Consider the following 19,745-nt stretch of genomic DNA (forward strand, 5'->3'; position numbering starts at 1 on the left):
AAAGTAAAAAAAAAAGGTTTTCTGTCAAAGACAACTTTGTTTTTTTATAGTAAAACTGAAATATGCAGTATTTAGTAATTAGAGCCTTAAAAGATCAATAATGCAGGACACCATTGATTTTAAGTCTTTAATATTTTTGAGTAATCACAGTGAAAAGTTAAATAAAATCCTACTAAATATATTAGGGATCCAAAAGGTCCCCCACTCATGAAGTGATACATTTTTATTAGTTTTTTTAAACTTTTAACACTTAAATTACGAGATCAACTTCAAATATATCAGTCGATTTTACGTTTGAACTATTAATTTGTTTGTTTTATGCCCTTTTGTCAAATAAAACTTTGATGTTTTTATATGGCAACCACACAATATATGCAATATTTTTTCCACATAAAACATTTTAAAGTGATATTTTTTAAGTAATAATTCATTATAACATAGATTTTTAATCTTTTTTTTAAATTTTTTTAGCAATGGCAAAAAAAAGAAAAATAAACAAAGACAAAAGACAAAAAAACAGCCTGCATGGCAGCTGTGTGTCAACATTCCAACTTTTTCTTGTTAGATTTCACCTCATTCCACTTTTTTTAAATGTTTTTTTAAATTTTTGCAATATTATCAATTTTGCAATTTTTGCAGAATGTGTGGCGTGCCGGTAAACAATTAGCTGCGGGCCGCAAATGGCCCCCGGGCTGCACTTTGGACACCCCTGATCTATTCTATATAAGCTTGTAAAAACCCAGGAGAATAGGGCCCAAAGTTTTTATTTTGGTGTACATATGAACTTTTTCCCTTTCTTCGCCTGACAAACGTCATATGCACTTGGCTGAGAACATTCCTCATGTCCAAAGTAAGGGGCTTCAGGGGGCATATATACCCTCTTCCTTCTCTAATGGAACAATCTGGCGTTTGAGATGGGCTTTACAAAAAAAACAAAAAAACATCTTAGGCCTTTTATCAACACAGCATTATGACACCCTAAGACATCCATCCATCTCCTGCTGGCACTCTACAAGTCTCTCCAAACAGGCGTCTGTGTTGTGTAAGCAGCCTGTCTGCCCCCGAAATGCTAACCCAGTTAAGAGGCCCTTTTTTTCCTTTCTTCTCAGGCGACCATCACTATCAGCGGCCCGCCGACTCCCACCTCGGCCAAACGCTTCCCGGGTGAAAACCCCTTTGTCACCTCGGGGCTCTGAAAGCCACGGCTCTCACCCCCCGATTGTTTCCACATTTTCTGCATTCCTGCACCAGATAAAGGTTCCGCTGTTTTCTCCTTCGCTGTGCATACCCTTGGAGCTTGGGACATACATAACCTCCACGAGGGGCTGAGGTGAGCATGAGGGGGGCAAGACAGAAGCCTTCGAAGAGGCAAAGGTGGGGAGGCAGCAAACCCACTGCTATGGCAAGCTAGTGAGACCTCCCACAGTGGAGGAATAAACCTCGACACACATACAGTACTGCACAGGCGGTTATGAGGTGTGCTGTATAAACCATCTGCTTAACTTAACAACTACCTTTGAGGCTTTATTCAACATGACACAGACAACGGGTATGGTTTAGAGCAGTGTTTTTCAACCACTAGTGTGCAGTGAGATACAGTCTGGTGTGCCGTGGGAGATTATCTAATTTCACCTATTAGGGTTAAAAATATTTTTTGCAAACTTGTAAATATAGTCTGCAAATTATGTGTTGAGTGTTGGTGCTGTCTAGAGCTTGGCAGAGTAACCGTGTAATACTCCTCCATATCAGTAGGTGGCAGCAGGTAGCTAATTGCTTTTTAGATGTCGGAAACAGCGGGAGACAGCGTGCAGGTAAAAAGGTGTCTAATGCTTAAACCAAAAATAAACAAAAGGTGAGTGCCCCTAAGAGAAGGCATTGAAGCTTAGGGAAGGCTATGCAGAACGAAACTAAAACTGAACTGGCTACAAAGTAAACAAAAACAGAACGCTGGACGACAGCAAAGACTTACTGTGGAGCAAAGACGGCGTCTACAATGTACATCCGAACATGACATGACAATCAACGATGTCCCCGCAAAGAAGGATAAAAACAACTGAAATATTCTTGATTGCTAAAACAAAGTAGATGCGGGAAATATCGCTCAAAAGGAAGACATGAAACTGCTACAGGAAAATACCAAAAAAAGAGAAAAAGCCACCAAAATAGGAGCGCAAGACAATAACTAAAATACTACAAACAGGAAAACAGCAAAAAAGTCCAAATAAGTCACGGCGTGATGTGACAGGTCGTGACAGTACACCTACTTTGAGACAAGAGCTATAGTGATGCATGGTTGGTTATGGTTTAAAGTCATATCCAACAGTTGCGACAACGACTTTTTACTGTCAACTGAGTTTAGTTTTTTAATGATTTCTGCTGGTGGTGTGACTCCGGATTTTTTTCAACGGAAAAAATGTGCCCTTGCTCAAAAAAAGGTTGAAAAATACCGGTTTAGAGCACAGGTTTTAAACTCAAGGCCCAGGGGGGGCATGTCATTGTAAGTGGCCTCGCCAAAACCTGAAAAAAATGTGTATTAATAAAGCACTTCTTTCTTATTCTTTCAATTTTGCCAGAAATCTGTACCGTGCCATATGTAATTGCATATATTGTAAACTTTAATGCAGGGGTGTCAAACGTATGTCCCGCGGGCCAGATAAAACCTGTTCGGCCCACGGGATGAGTTTGCTAAATATAAAAATGTACCTGAAATTTATGAATGAAAGAAACTGCTGTTCTAAATGTGTCCACTGGATGTCGAAATAGCAATTATTTGTATATTTGATCTCATTTGATTTCCTTTACTGACAGCATGTCCTCTGTGTATTTAATTTATATTTGCATGTCTCATGACACATTATATGTAAGTAATATTGGCTGCATTTCTGATAGTTGTTAGTGTGCCATGTTGTTCCAGACAACAGCAAACATTACCTCGCTTGCAAAGATTGTAATAAATCCATTAGAAGAAGACAGTCTGCCGTTTCCTTTAACTTGGACACACACATCTATACCTTTGGCCATTCTAAGATGGTCATTTCCAGGAGTTATCTCACCCTCTGAGAAGTTTTCCTGATGTTTTCCAATGTTGTAAAAATGTGTAGAATAAATATTACATTTCAACATTTCTGTCAACGAAAATTTGCGTCAGCCTGCGACACATAGTCATTTTGATAGTAGGCTAATATAGCTAATTAGCCACTTACATCATGTGTTGCCATCTTTATAACACTTATTTAAGGCTTTTAATTTTTTGCGGTTCCAGACGGATTACTTTTTTGCATTTGTGGTCCAATTTGGCTCTTTCAACATTTTGGGTTGCCGACCCCTGAACTAGAACAATGATGACGTGGAGCAAAGGCAGTCGAAGTGTAGGCACGTAAATAAGACCGTCCTAAAACAGCGCATTCTGAAGACAGTCAGAAAGCAGCTAGAAGATAGTCTCTAAAACGAAATCTATGCAAAGCTTTGTCCAAAGAACCACCAGTACATGCTATGTAGACCATAGGTAAGGGTTTTAATGTAGAAAAAAAAAATCACAATATGACCCCTGTAAGTTGCAAGAAAAATTTTGAATTCCCACTCCAAGCATCCCCACCATTCGTTGGCTATGAGCTCATAGCAATAGATCAGGGGTGTCCAAAGTGCGGCCCGGGGGCCATTTGCGGCCCGCAGGTCATTTTTTAATGGCCCCACGGCACATTCCAAAAAATACGATGAAAAAAACATAAAAAGTGGTATAAAAGAGCAAACAGGTGAAATGTAACAAGAAAATGTTGCATTATTTACTCTAATAACACAAAGCTGCCATGCAGGCTGTTTCTTTCTTTAAAAATTAATAATGAATCAAAATCAATGTCATTAATAATTATTGACCTATTCAAGGCTCCATTTACTTCACATTAAATATTCCACTTTGAGATATTTTGGGGGGAAAATGTTGCATATTTTTTGGTTGCCATTTAAAAAACAAAGTTTTTTAAAGAAGGGCCTAATGAACAAGCAAAAAACATAAACGACAATAAAACTTATAATTGACGGATAGATCTGAAGTTGATCTTGAGACTATTGTGGTAAAAGTTAAAATAAATGTTGGATTTTTTTTTTTAAACTTTACCCTTTTGGATCCCCAATAATTTTAGTGTTAATTTTTAAGTGTCATTGCTCAACAAAATAATGAATTAAAATCAATGTTGTTATGAGTTATTGACCTTTTTAAGACTCCAATTATTATATAATCTCAAATATTCCACTTTAAAATTTTATTGGGGGAAAATATTGCATATTTTGTGTTTTTTTCCATAAAAAAACACGGTTTTCCTTGACAAAAATGGCATACAACTTAAATCTTTAGAAGCGTTTTATATTGACAGATAGACCTAATGTTGATCTAGAGATTTAAACCTTGAATAATAATAATAATAATAATACTAATAATACTAAATAATGACACATTTGTAATATTTTTTTTGACCAAAACCTTTTGGGGTCCCCGGGATCAAGTCTGAGTGGAGGCCTAAATGTATCTTTTTCATACATATATTGTATTGGTTTTTAAAATAAAAAATATCAAAATGGCCCCCGCTTGCTTTGATTTTTCAGTGTGCGGCCCTCAGTGGAAAAACTTTGGACACCCCTGCAATAGATGGATATACATGTGTTTTCCAGCCATGGGAAGGAAAAGAGGAGTGTGTGAGTGTGTAGGACAGTGTTGAGAAGAAGAAGCGGATGATATTCATTGAATTAAAAAAAATAAACCTTCAAATACACGAGGGAGCGTGTTGCCAACTTGGGGAAGAAATGTTGAGTGTATCACTGCTAGTCTGCACCATACTCAGGCAGAATGTGTTTAAAGCCAGGCAAAAATGTTACATTAATATCCAAACGACAAAAAAGTTCTCAGGGAGATAACAGATTTTCTGGGTTTGGAGGCTGCCAGGAGAACGGTACATTTCGGACTGCATTGTGCCAAGTGTGAAAATTGGGTGGAGGAGGAATTATGGTGTGGGGTTGTTTTTCAGGAGTTGGGCTTGGTTCCTTAGTTGAATTGAACTTTGAATGCTCTAGAATACCAACATATTTTGGACAATTCCAACAGTTTGGAGCGGGCCCCTTCCTATTCCAACATGACTGTGCACCAGTGCACAAAGCAAGGTCCATAAAGACATGGATGACAGAGTCTGGTGTGGATAAACTTGACTTGGCCTGCACAGAGTCCTGACTTGAACCCGATAGAACACTTTTGGGATAAATTAGAACGGAGACTGAGAGAGCCAGGCCGTCTCGACCAACATCAGTGTGTGAGCTCACCAATGCGCTTTTGGAAGAATGGTGGACAATTCCTATAAACACACTCCGCAACCTTGTGGACAGCCTTCCCAGAAGAGTTGAAGCTGTAATAGCTGCAAAAGGTGGACCGACATCATATTGAACCATATGGGTTAGGAATGGGATGGCACTTCAAGTTCATGTGTAAATCAAGGCAGGTGGCCAAATACTTTTGGCAATATAGTGCATGTCCATCTCTGGCTATAAGCTACTGCTATCCAGTAAGACCGGATGTTTCCAGCGGATCTCACGGGGTTCACTGTGACATTTGCTATGCCAACTAATGGCAGGGACGCTTGTAATTTTTACTTGCAATTTAAAACATAACAAATCAGCCAAGGGACAGCTCTTATCTGAGAACACTCTTAAGTTGAGGTACATATTTGGCGAATCTCTGTATTATCTGGTCTGATAGACCCTCATCCAAGCTTCTCTTGACCTCCGAAGGTCCTCTAAGACCTCCAATTCAGAACGGCGGATTCAGAAGCAGCCCTGGAGCTAATCACCATTTGGTATCTGACAGATTAGGCCACCATAGAAACACAGGCATGCACACACACACACACACTCAACCCACACATGGCCACGCGCGCACACACATATGCACTGTAAGAGCTTTGTCGCCTGTCTGCCTACTGCATGATTAACTGGAGATAAGGGAGCGCTTCAAACTCCCAGGGTTCTCAGGGATATTTAAAGCCGTCCTGGAAATTTCCATGGGGAAAAAAAAAAAGAGGAGGTGTGATGATGGAAATGGTCGACAGTGCGTGTGCGCTCGGAGAGAGCAATGCACAAGTCACTCCCTGTTATTTTCAATAAATGTACATTAGCACCTCCGACGTACGGTGAAGGCCTTCTCTGTGTGACAGGCTCCTGCCTCGTGTGCATCGGAGCGTGGCAGCCTGGGCTTCCAGAGAGCTAGGCTGCCAGCGAGGAGGACAGAGTGAGAACTCAGAGAGAGAGAGACTGGAAGTAATGCACGGGAGAACTCTGCCCGAATTCACTCCAAAAAAATAAATAAAACAGCTTTCAACAAGGGGCCAAGACACATACATTTCTAGCCTATTCTTGGTTTCTTAGTGAAGGCTTCCAAACACTGCATACTGAGACTTTTTCTAAAACTGGAATTATTACATCTAAACTATAATACAAGATTATTGAGACACCTCTGAATGTATTAGTCCATTTAGAGCACAGCTAGAACTTTTAGTTGACAGTCAATCTTAATTCAAGACAGTTTGGAGTCGGGACCCGGGGTGGACCGCTCGCCTGTGCATCGGTTGGGGACATCTCTGCGCTGCTGACCCGTCTCCGCTCGGGATGGTCCCCTGCTGGCCCCACTATGGACTGCACTCTCACTATTATGTTAGATCCACTATGGACTGGACTTTCACAATATTATGCTAGATCCACTCGACGTCCATTGCACCGGTCGCCCTAGGGGGGAAGGTGGTGGGGGGGTCACTCACATCTGCGATCCTCTCCAAGGTTTCTCATAATCATTCACATTGTCATCCCACTGGGTTGTGAGTTTTTCCTTGCCCTTATGTGGGCTCTGAACCGAGGATGTCGTTGTGGCTTGTGCAGCCCTTTGAGACACTTGTGATTTAGGGCTATATAAATAAACATTGATTGATTGATTGATTGAAAGCCCATGAACGTAAATAAATTGGCCGCACCATTGTATAAGCCACAGTGTTCAAAGCATGGGGAAAAAGTTGTGGCTTACATAGCGGAAATTAGGATAATTTAAAAAAAAATCTGTTATGCTCAGGCTAATTGATTGCACTAAAATCAGGCCATCCTGGCTTAAAAAGATTACTGCCAGAGTCCGGGTTGTTTCAACTTTGCCCTTCATTTTGCAACACAATGAGTCGACTGTCCTAAAAAATAAGAACAAAAATGCAGTTCGGCTCAAATATGACAGTTGTTGTTGAGCTATTCCTAACAAACTGAGCGTTTAGAAGCAATGAGTGCTTCAGCTTTATTTGAGCTTTTTTACTGGATATACGCTCCCCAGTTAATTGTTGTTGTTATCCACATCTGCGGTCCTCTCCAAGGTTTCTCATTGTCATCCCACTGGGTTGAGTTTTTCCTTGCCCTGATGTGGGATCTGAACCGAGGATGTCGTTGTGGCTTGTGCAGCCCTTTGAGACACTTGTGATTTAGGGCTATATAAATAAACATTGATTGATTGATCGATGATTTGGACAATTCTGCGCTTCCAATGTTGTGGGAAATTGTTAGGTCTGGTCTTCGTCCTGTTCCGACATGAGTAACATCCACAAGAGAATCAGGGTCTCTGAAGGTTTCAACATGTCAAATGTAAGGCTTTTTTAAGACCATCTTGAAAATAATTTAACACCATTTCACATCCATACGGACAAAAACGCCAAAGTAAAATCAGAGGTCCAGAATGAATTTTAAGTACATGAAGTCATTCACTGCTCTTTCACATTGGAAAATAAAATGATTAAACTAACTAAATATACCAGGAGCTTCTCTAGTGTAAACTAATTGAAATAAATATTAGCAAACATCATAACAGCTCATTTTTCAGATTTGCCATAGAAGTGTTTTGTTGCAAAAGGTGCAGTGTGCTTCATATCATGTGTTTTCATGTAACATCAACATCTGCAATGGTAGAAGGAAACGACAACGATATATTGTCTGTGAAAGGGACAGTTAGCATCTCTGCTAAAGCTAAATGGTCAACTTTGGCAATGTTTTTTTCGGGCGTCAGAATTGAGCAAACCTATAACATCTACAGTACAGTAGTTTTGTAGTCACGTTTTAGCGTCCTCAAAAATCGAAACATTTCAAAGCGAGACTGAAATGTATGCATGTTTTAAATAAAAGTAATGTCAATAGATTTTTAAGACCTTTCGAAATCGTATTTAAGGCCTTTTATGAGATTTGAGGATATTTTTTGACATTTTAAGGCCTTAAATTCAAATGATTGGATTTAATACTTTTTTTAGACATTTTAAGACCCCGCGGATACCCTGAGAATGCTAGGAAGACTGTGGTGTGAAAGTCTAACTAAAAGCGAGACTGTTAGAGTGGGTGAAATCTATAAGAGGATGTTTATTGAAAGAAAACAAAGTTCCATTCATGAACCGAAATGGAAAAGCTACACATAAACAGACACATTTGTTCCTTGTGACAATTACAAACCCCAAAATCTGTGAGGTTGGCACGTTGTGTAAATCGTAAATAAAAACTAAATACAATGATTTGCAAATCCTTTTTAACCTATATTCAATTGAATAGACTGCAAAGACAAGATACTTAACGTTCGAACTGGAAAAGTTTGTTACTTTTTGCAAATATTAGCTCATTTGGAATTTGATGCCTGCAACGTGTTTAAAAAAAGCTGGCACAAGTGGCAAAAAAGACTGACAAAGTTGAGGAAAGCTCATCCAACACTTATTTGGAACATCCCACAGGTGAACAGGCTAATTGGGAACAGGTGGGTGCCATGATTGGGTATAAAAGCAGCTTCCATGAAATGCTCAGTCATTCACAAACAAGGATGGGGCGAGGGTCACCACTTTGTGAACAAATGCGTAAGCAAATGGTCCAACAGTTTAAGAACAACATTTCTCAATGAGCTATTGCAAGGAATTTAGGGATTTCACCATCTAAAGTCCGTAATATCATCAAAAGGTTCAGAGAATTTGGAGAAATCACTCCACGTAAGCGATGATATCACAGACTTTCGATACCTCAGGCGGTACTGCATCAAAAACAGACACCAGTGTGTAAAGGATATCATCACATGGGCTCAGGAACACTTCAGAAACCACTGTCAGTAACTACAGTTGGTCGCTACATGTGTAAGTGCAAGTTAAAACTCTACTATGCAAAGCGAAAGCCATTTATCAACAACACCCAGAAACGCTGCCGGCTTCGCTGGGCCCGAGCTCATCTAAGATGGACTGATGCAAAGCGTAAATGTGTTCTGTGGTCTGACGAGTCCACATTTCAAATTGTTTTTGGAAACTGTGGACGTTGTGTCCTCTGGACCAAAGAGGAAAAGAACCATCCGGATTTTATAGGCACAAAGTTCAAAAGCCAGCATCTGTGATGGTATGGGGGTGTAGTAGTGCCCAAGGCATGGGTAACTTACACATCTGTGAAGGCACCATTGAATGCTGAAAGGTACATACAGATTTTGGAGCAATATATGTTGCCATCCAAGCAACGTTATCATGGACGCCCCTGCTTATTTCAGCAAGACAATGCCAAGCCACATTCTGCACGTGCTACAACGACATGGCTTCTTAGTAAAAGAGTACAAGACTGTCCTGCAAATCATTGTATTCCGTTTTTATTTATGAATATGCAACATGCCAACTTCACTGGTTTTGGGTTTTGTACTTTATCTTACATTCATCTTATCATAAAATTTGTCAATTTTTATAGAAATTTCAAAGTGGACCACTGGCCCTTTTTTTTGTCCACTTGATGGCGCTAGTTTTTCCCATTTAAAGCATGCAGCAAAAGTTCACACCTTTTACCGTTTTCTACTTAAAGGATAAGCATGTTTCTTTATTGACGCTTAAACTTGTGGAAAATGTACATTAGGAGTTGATAACAGACAGACATTAAAATGTACTCTGACAGTTACAACAACATGTACAACATTATTTTGCCTAAAATGGCAACACTACACAAAAACCAACGTTCCTCAGATGAGCCATCTGCCTCAGGGGTTATCGGCCGTGCTTGTGGGGACGCTTTTGTGTCAGCGTCCTGGTGGCCATGGTCTGATGACCTCCTGGTGCAGATGGCTCCTGTGATAGTGTTTACTCACATGTCTCCTCTGTACTCAGTCCATATAGTTGCATATGTGTGTATGTTGTGTGTGTGTGTTTGGTATCTGTGTCCGTGCGTACGTATGTGATTAAGGGGGATATGGGACATCGGGGTATTGTTTTTAACTTTGTAATGCACTTTGCATTGCATTTCTTTTATGTATGAAAAGCACTTTAGAAATAAAGTTTGATTGATTGAAAACAGAAACATTTGTTGCTTGAAACAATGCAAGTTCCTTTGAAAACCATTAACAATAAATTGCTTTTACATGTATTTTAACATAAATTATATGTTAAAATTCGATTACTGACCTTTTTTAATTTCTCCACAAAATGGTGCTACTTTTTCCCATTCAAAGCATGCAGCAAAAGTTCACACATTATGCTGTTTTCCACTGGAATGATAAACGTGTGTCTCAGTTGATCTTCAGAATGGTGTAAATGTAAATTTTTGGCGATTCATTTTAGTTGAAGCTAACATTTTTTGTCCAAGGACTTGTGTTAAATCTGACACTGGCGGAAAAAAACCAAATCATAATTTAAGTATCTTAGGCCCGAATAATAATAATAATAAGAAAATACTCCTCATGTATTTATTTTTATCAATTAAAATATGAAGGTATGTAAACATAATGACCTTTAAAGGGGTAATAATACAATATCGACTTTTTTAAAGCGGATAAACATAATAAGATACAGTCAACACAGGCCACCTGTCAATAAAAATTTTGTGCTATAAACCTTGTCTATAACGTTGCACCATTTACTCAGTGTTGCGACCAGTGATATCAAAATTTGCATGATGTTAATAAAGTCTCAGTTGTTGTCATTTTGTATTATCATTTTTAGAATAAACTTGCAACATTAAGAATTGTTTCTTGTTATGAATTACTTTCTTCGGCAATATTCGAGTTTAATAACTGTCTATTGTGCCCACTTTGGCCGTTTCCCTTGAGTGGTCGCTACAGACAGGTTTGACTGTATACAATTTTTACAGCAAACGCGTGACCTCTTAAGGCAGAGCTGGGCAAATATTTTGACTCCGGGGCCACTTTGAGAGAAAAAAAGCGTCCGGGGGGCCGACGTGTATGTGTGTATAAATTATATACACACATTTAGCTGTAAAAAAATGCTGTACAGTGTTTGGGTTTGGGTCCCTTTTTTTTCAGGAACACTAATACCAAAAGTCACAGTGTCCGATAAGAGTTCTAAAAAAGTTATGACAGACCACCTCAAAAAAACGGAATGGAATTTTACAGTTTTTTTACTGAATGGGACAACCAAAATGTACATGGAAATAAAGAAAGTGGGATTTACAATATTAACTATGAACAATAAAACACTGAATATTGACAACAGTGTTTCCCACACATTCATTTATTTGTGGCGACCCGCCACGAAAGAATTACGTCCGCCACAAATTTAAAAAAATAAAAATAAAATAAAATATTTTATTTTTTTATTTATTTTTTTGTCCTGTCCAGCTTCTCAGGCAAATCATATAGTTGATGTAGATGCCCATATAGGCTGTTCAGATTTACTTTACAAAAGAGAAGTGTAGGATACTTCTCTTGTTGCCTTATTTGTATTTGACCACTACTGTTTTCTGTTTATTTGTTACTGACTGTGGCAGGACACCTCTGCCTCTGTTTCACTTTATGTTGCTGGTAAATAATATGGTTGTAGTAGTAGGCTAAAGTTAAATTATTTAGTATGCAGTGATTAAAGGGGCAGAGCTTTAAGAGACATTTTAGCTTTTATATTTTATAAGATATATTTTTTGTAAGAACCACAATTAATACATATATTTCAGTGAATAACTTATTGTTCAAATCTGTATATAAATATGTACATAAAGTGTTGTAATTATATTGTAAAATGGATGGATGGATGATGGATGCACGTTTAAAACTAAACTGTTATTATTAATTAGTAAGTATACATTTTTTGAGCCTTTTTAGAGAAAATCATATCATTGTAGTAAATTATGCAAATTACTCGATGATGTCATGGTGACCACGCCCTTTGCCACGCCCCCACTGCCACAGGTATCTTGGCAGTTTATGGGAAACACTGGACAACATATGAACATCGCTCCTCTTTTACTTATACGAACAGCTCCTGGATAGACATCTTTTACAATCAAGCAAAAATGTAACAAACAGCAAAATATGAATGCAAAGGGTAATAAACACCTACAATATGATATATTATCACTTTTATGCACAAATGTGTTGTAAAAATCTGCTTCCGCATTTGTTTCTGACACATGCGTTTCGGGCTGGCTGCTCTGAAAACAAACCCTGCCCACTCTGCTTTGTTCCTCGTCTGAGCTGCTGTGACGTAGATTACCGTAATAACTCGTATAACACCCAAAAGCACAGATTTCAACCAATGAAATACTTTCTATAGTTCAAGACTTACGGTCATTTAAAAACGGCTACAGTTTTGATGTTAAAGGTCTATAAAAATTATGTAGAACGTCCGGCGGGCCGTATTTTGCCCAGGTCTGTCTTAAGGGTTACGGATGAATGGACAACAAAGATCCAAAACCAGACATTATCTTCCACTTTCTGCTTGTGTAAGGGCGAGCTGCGTCGATACGTTTGCCATCATAATGTACATTACAGTATAGTGTGACTGCACATTGAATGTCACTGTACCTGAGTCAGGAGGCCAGGTTGGATCTGCAGAGGCTGGGCACCCGGGGCCTGTGTCACTATGGGCACAGCATTCTCCATCCGCATGGAGTAACTGTTGTGCTTGGAAGGAGATGCCTGCAGTCCTATCGATGAGAAAAAGAACAGAGAGTGTGCTGAAAAGCCTCTGTTAATTTAAATTACGCAATCTTTGAGGAAAATAATCACACATCTACGATATGTGAATGATAAAACCTTTGTGTTAAAGTAAAGTAAAGTTAAAGTACCAATGATTGTCACACACACACTAGTTGCGGTGAAATTTGTCCTCTGGATTTGACCCATCCCTTTGTTCACCCCCTGGGAGGTGAGGGGAGCAGTGAGCAGCAGCAGTGGCCACGCCCAGGAATGATTTTGGTGATATAACCCCCAATTCCAACCCTTGATGCTGAGTGCCAAGCAGGGAGGTAATGGGTCCCATTTTTATAGTCTTTGGTATGACTCGGCCGGGGTTTGAACTCACGACCTACCCGTCTCTAACCACAAGGCCACTGAGCAGGTTATGTTATGCTTAAATTTGGCAACCCAAGACAAACATAAAACTATAGTGAAGTCAATTATGGGCCATTACACCAATTTGGTGCCATTTGCTTGTTGTAACTGTAAAAACATGTTTTACAACTAATACTAAATTATAAAAAAATATTAAAATTAACATTTTTCAACTGTAAATTTTGATAATAATCACATGGAATTGCTCAAAATGTGTATTTTGTCATTTCAGTCAACTTTATGTCATTTTTGAACAAGGTTCTTAAGCAGAAGATGACTCAATGAGTAACAGGGTTGAAAGTAACAGGAGTAACTTTGAGCAAATGCATGAAACATTTAAAGACATTTATGCTAATAGCAGAATGGGGAACATATTCACCATGAATTAGTTGATTATTAACATGCAAATTAGTAACATCTATCCATCCATTTCAGCTGCATTCTTGGCTCTTAGTTAGTCATTATTAATGCCTTATTCTGCATGGCCTTATCATACAACCAGTAAGCCATCAACTAAGAGTCTTCCCTCAATAACCTCAGAATTATTGCTTATTAGTAACCCTAACCCTTATATGTTCCCCTAGTGTCCAAATAACTCTAAATTAAGTCTTTGTTACTTAGAATATGCTGCCCATACTAAAGTGTTACCAGTGCATTACATTGATTAAACAGACAAATGACATACAAAATAGGTAACAGGACTGTGCTGTTTAACCTAGGGTTCCCCAACCTTTTTTCCACCAGTTTCCACCGGTTTAATGTATGCTTTATTTTCACGGACCGGCTTTCTACGTTTGGCAAATAAAAACAGCAAAAAAAATTGCATGAAAAATTAGCCTTTGCTGCCATCTGGTACATTAACATTTTATATGTCCATTAATATGCATTGTCCCATGTACTATAACAAAGGAGTTGTAATATACATCTATTAACAAGCTTATTGGTGTGTTTAGTGGGACAGGTGAAAGTTAAGTCGGAGAAAATGCGGTAGTTTATAAATCAATTAATGTTTCTGTGCGGCCCGGTAGCAAATGCGTCACACACCGGTACCGGTCTCTGGACCGGTGATGGGGGACCACTAGTTTAACCCACCCTAAGTCATAGTGGAAGTATCATCAAATGTACAGAAACATAAATTAGTGACTATACTTTTGCCCTCTCCATGGACTGCAGAGCGACTGAATGATGAATATTTTTTGTTAAATATTCCAACATTTTTCAAGCAGGGCGGAGAGCAGTTATCGTAATGTGTCAGGGATGTCAAACTGGTTTTCATTGAGGGCCACATCACAGTTATAGCTGCCATCAGAGGGCCGATTGTAACAGCGAATAATGCATGAATTTGCCTCTGGATTTCATTATTAATTATATACATTGTTTTAAGTAGACTGTCGATTTTACAGTAAAAACTTTGCATTTAAAAAATGTTACTGTAAAATATAGTGTTTTTTACACTAGTGGTTTACGGTAAAAGCTGGCAACTTAGTTGCCAGAATTTTTGTGTTAAATTGACATTGGTTTTTACAACATTATATTGTTAATGGGAAAACAGTACAAGTTATTTTTTTATTCTGGCAACATAGCTGACAGTTTTTCTACCGTAAAAACAAACGTACTGTCTTTCCATTTACAGTAATACATAGTTAAAAACAAGAACCGTAGATTTTAAAGTCAAAAACTGGCAGCTCAGTCGATACAATTTTAACGCATAAAACAGTAGTAGTTTTTTTCAATTTACACTGTAAAGAACAATGTAAAATGTATTGTCATTTTTATTAATTTGATGGGTAGTTTGCTGTAAAGTTAAGTATTTTTTTTAGACCAAAACATTGTTTGGAAAGTATGATAATATACTGTGATATTTGTTGCAATATTGGATGCTATTAAAGTTTAAAAGGTATGCAATTTCAAGCAGTACATATATTTTTTTCTGTCAAAATGAAAAAAATAAATTACATTTAGTGAGAAAATATTAAGTACTTTATTGACACATATCATTTCCAGGTGTTTGCGGGCCAGATAAAATGATGTCACGGGCCAGATCTGGCCCCCGGGCCTTGAGTTTGCCACCTGTGTGTTGGGGTAACAGGGCTGAGTGAAAACCCAAAGACAAGACCAAGACCAAAGTGTGAATTTTTACAAATTGTTGAATGTTTTAATAAACAAACAAAAACGTATAATAGTGGGGATGAGGAGTAATATGTAAGACTATAACATTTTTTAATGATTTAAATTATTATATTTCTGGGTTAAGTCGGATTTTAGGAAGCGGGTGCAGGAAAATAGTAATTTAAATGGAAATACATTTTTTTAATTGTGTTTAGCATTTATTAAATATGCAGTCAGGACACTCTGCTTCATAAAACTAAAGCATTTCACAGTTAATGTGATCATGCATTCATACATTTTATTTCCTGGGGATACAAATTGGGTGCAATGGGCCTTACACTGCCTCTAAATACGGACAAGTTTATAACCCATTTCATGGGATGTACTGTAAATAAACACACAATGCCTCAAAGCTGACTTGTATGAGGTGTAGGATTAAGTGTAAGGGGTAAATCCAACACAGTTTTTTAATTTTTAAATAATTAATTGCCTTATGCGGTTGTCATAGTGGGCTAAAATTGACAGTGCCTATAAGGCGCTTGGCTGAGCTTCACAGCAAAAAGTGAACATGCCAGGAAGAGGCCGTCTGTGCACACAGCACAAAAGCTGACCGAGGAACTGCATATGTTAAAAAAAAAAAAAATTCATTGTGTTTTTAATGCAACTATGCTAAAATAGGATATACACATAAAACATGCAAACTTTCTCTTAAGAACTATTTTGGAACCTTTTGACTCCTCAATTATAACTGCTAATTTAAACAGACTGTAATCCTGGTAAATGATGATGCCTTTTCAATGAAAACTGATTGAATATCATTCTTGCCGATTGAAAAACGAAAAAAATTGTTTTGGTGTAACTACACCCCCTAAACACCTGATGGAGCCTAAACACCATGAGCATTATTCTCTGAGCTTTGATGAGCGTAAATGAGTTACACTGCCCGTAAACTGATGAAATGCAATTAAATGATTTTGGGAAGTTATATATAACAGGGCAGATACATACACTATATTGCCAAAAGTATTTGGCCACCCATCCAAATGATCAAAATCAGGTGTCCTAATCACTTGTGATTTCCAAGTGATTTCCAGCGTGGAACTGACATAGGATGCCACCTGTGCATCCAGTCGTGAAATTTCCAAACTCCTAAATATTCCAAAGTCAACTGTCGGCTTTATTATAAGAAAATGGAAGAGTTTGGGAACAACAGCAACTCAGCCACGAAGTGGTAGGCCACCTAAACTGACAGAGAGGGGTCAGCGGATGCTGAAGCGCATAGTGCACAGAGTTTGACGTCAGTTGCTACAGAACTCCAAACTTCATGTGACCTTCCAATTAGCCCAAGTACGGTACGCAGAGAGCTTCATGGAATGGGTTTCCATGGCCGAGCAGCTGCATCTAAGTCATACATCACCAAGTCCAATGCAAAGCGTGGGATGCAGTGGTGTAAAGCACGTCGCCACTGGACTCTAGAGCAGTGGAGACGCCTTCTCTGGAGTGATGAATCACGCTTTTCCATCTGGCAATCTGATGGACGAGTCTGGGTTTGGAGGTTGCCAGGAGAACGGTACATTTCGGACTGCATTGTGCCAAGTGTGAGATTTGGTGGAGGAGGAATTATGGTGTGGGGTTGTTTTTTCAGGATTTGGGCTCGGCCCCTTAGTTCCAGCGAAAGGAACTTTGAATGCTCCAGGATACCAAAACATTTTGGACAATTCCATGCTCCCAACCTTGTGGGAACAGTTTGGAGCGGGCCCCTTTCTCTTCCAACATGACTGTGCACCAGTGCACAAAGCAAGGTCCATAAAGACATGGATGACAGAGTCTGGTGTGGATGAACTTGACTGGCCTGCACAGAGTCCTGACCTGAACCCGATAGAACACCTTTGGGATGTATTAGAATGGAGACTGAGAGGCAGGCCTTCTCGACCAACATCAGTGCGTGACCTCACCAATGTGCCTTTGGAAGAATGGTCGAAAATTCCTATAAACACACTCCGCAACCTTGTGGACAGCCTTCCCAGAAGAGTTGAAGCTATAATAGCTGCAAAAGGTGGACCGACATCATATTGAACCCTATGGGTTAGGAATGGGATGGCACTTCAAGTTCAAGGCAGGTGGCCAAATACTTTTGGCAAAATAGTGTATAAAAGACTCAAACTCAACAAAGTCCTGCCTGCTTTCTCACTCATTTTAGCTCAGTAGGCACTGCAAAAATTATGTTTTTGTCTACTTGTCCATTGTATCCAAAATCAATGTTGACCGTAATTACCCAACCTCAAATATTCCACTCTTTGACTTACTTTTTAAAATATTGCATATTTTGCATTCTCCGATTGCAAAAAAAATTGTTATTTTTGACAAAAGGCCATAAAACATAAAAAGCCCCAAATAAAAAAATGACACAATTTTCATAACAATAGATGGATTCTTTTTGGGTCCCAAGATTAGTAAGCATTTTTTTCCCACAGAACACAAGTTCTGCAAATGCATTGGGTTTTCACTCGGTGTTGCTTTCCTGGGTGCTAATGTGTTCACACTGGTACGACCGACTTACCTTGGAAGCCAGGAGGACAGACGATGAGCGCCTGCTGGAAGGGATCGGGCCGGGCAGCACAGAGCTGAGGAGCCCCGGTCTGCAGAGGCATGCTCCTTTGGGCCACAGCTGCCATGGAGGCAGCGGAGGGCTGGTAGAGTGCAGATTGGTAGTTTAGTATGGAGACATCAGGACTTGCAAAGGAAAGGGTGGCATTGTTGGTGGAGGAGGGAGCCAGGTTGGTAGCCTAAAGGATTGATGGAACCACAATGGAGAAAGAAAAAATAAGAGCGGTGACGCTGATGGGAAGAGCAGGGAAATTGCATACAGGTGGGAAAAGGCAATAAAGACTAGAGACGAAGGTGAATTGCCAGGATTTGATCGGAACCAAAAGGAAGATGATATTGATATGATAGTTAATGAGAGGCAATCAAGGCTAAAAGTTAATCAATCATCACAAAGGAAACAAAATGTGCTTCTGTGGTGCAATAACAGCTGCATAGTCTACAAGCTTTAGCAATAATTGGGACTTGTCAAAATTTAAGTGTGAGATTCCGTAGATTGAACACGACTTCGAAGGCCAAACAGTGAAAAAAGTACCAAACAAAATTGGAACTCTATTTGCAATTGTTTGTCCATCTATTTGTCATTTAGCACAGTGGTCCCAAACCACCGGGTTTTTATGTTGATTTAATTAAAAAAAAAAAAAAACATTTTTTTTTTTTTTTAAATTTCTTGTGCGGCCGCGGCCTGGTACCAATCGGTCCACGGACCGGTACCGGGCCGCGGCCGCACAAGAAATTAAAAAAAAATAAATAATAATAATTAAAAAAAAAAAATTAAATCAACATAAAAACCACAATATATACATTATATATCAATATAAATCAATACAGTCTGCAGGGATACAGTCCGTAAGCACACATGATTGTATTTCTTTATGAAAAAAATAAAAATAAAAAATTACTATCCCCCCCTCACCCCCCCGGTCCTCAAGTACAAAAAGGTTGGAGACCACTGATTTAGCAGACTACTTCCTGGCTCATGGTGCGTTCCATTAAAGGGGAGCTGTATTTTTTTTGTCTATCACTCACAATCCTTATAAAAGACAAAAACACAAATGTTTTCTTTATGCATTCTAAGTCGCTAAATTACGGCAGGTATGAGGTGGCTAACAATGCAGCTAATGGGAATACTCTATTACGCCTCTAACAAAACATTTAAAAAGCGCCATCAATACTGCATCTGAGTCTCATGACCTTCATATTAACCGAGTATTAGCGATATTGTTATTATAATCCCTAATACAGACAAACTATTTTTAGTAACGCCATGATCACAGGGAGCTAACTATGCTGTTACATTGCTTGGATTTTACTGACGCCCATTAAATATGTGTGGTGGTCAAGCTAGCTCTGTTTTCAATAGATACTAGGCACCATTTAGTCTTTCTCGAAGAACAAATGCTCTATGCTTGTGTTGTTTTCGGCTGTACGAATGTTCGAATTGCGAAAGGGATAAATGTTTCTTCAGAGTTCCTCGAGAGGTAATTAAAAAGGGAGAAAAAGTGCAAGATTTTACAAAACGACGAGAAAAGCACACAGCTCACACTTCTGTCTAAGGGAGCAAAGTCAAAGAATGCATGTTTTTGCAGTGATCGCTTTGTTAAAGGTTTGTTTGATAAACTTTTATCTCTTGTTTTGTACTTAGCAGTACTGATATATGATGACTAATGGTTCAGTAAAGCTTATTCTGTTTAGC

The 19,745-nt window shown here is 38.8% G+C and overlaps 1 protein-coding gene across 4 annotated transcripts in view; it reads right to left on the bottom strand.

Annotated features, from left to right (window-relative positions):
• hipk2 (homeodomain interacting protein kinase 2) overlaps positions 1–19,745 on the bottom strand; it is a 267,614-nt gene that overhangs the window by 38,155 nt on the left and 209,714 nt on the right. For 2 of the 4 annotated variants that reach the window (XM_062035875.1, XM_062035874.1), the window contains exons 8-9: positions 18,006–18,135; positions 12,809–12,930 (exon numbers count right to left, since the gene is read on the bottom strand). In XM_062035875.1, coding sequence (XP_061891859.1) covers positions 12,809–12,930; positions 18,006–18,135 — 252 coding nt within the window. Of the gene's footprint in view, positions 1–12,808; positions 12,931–18,005; positions 18,232–19,745 lie in introns of all 4 variants that reach the window. The other 2 variants (XM_062035873.1, XM_062035872.1) reach the window with 1 other exon arrangement.

Source organism: Entelurus aequoreus, linkage group LG24, assembly GCF_033978785.1.
Source record: "Entelurus aequoreus isolate RoL-2023_Sb linkage group LG24, RoL_Eaeq_v1.1, whole genome shotgun sequence".
NCBI lineage: Eukaryota > Metazoa > Chordata > Actinopteri > Syngnathiformes > Syngnathidae > Entelurus > Entelurus aequoreus.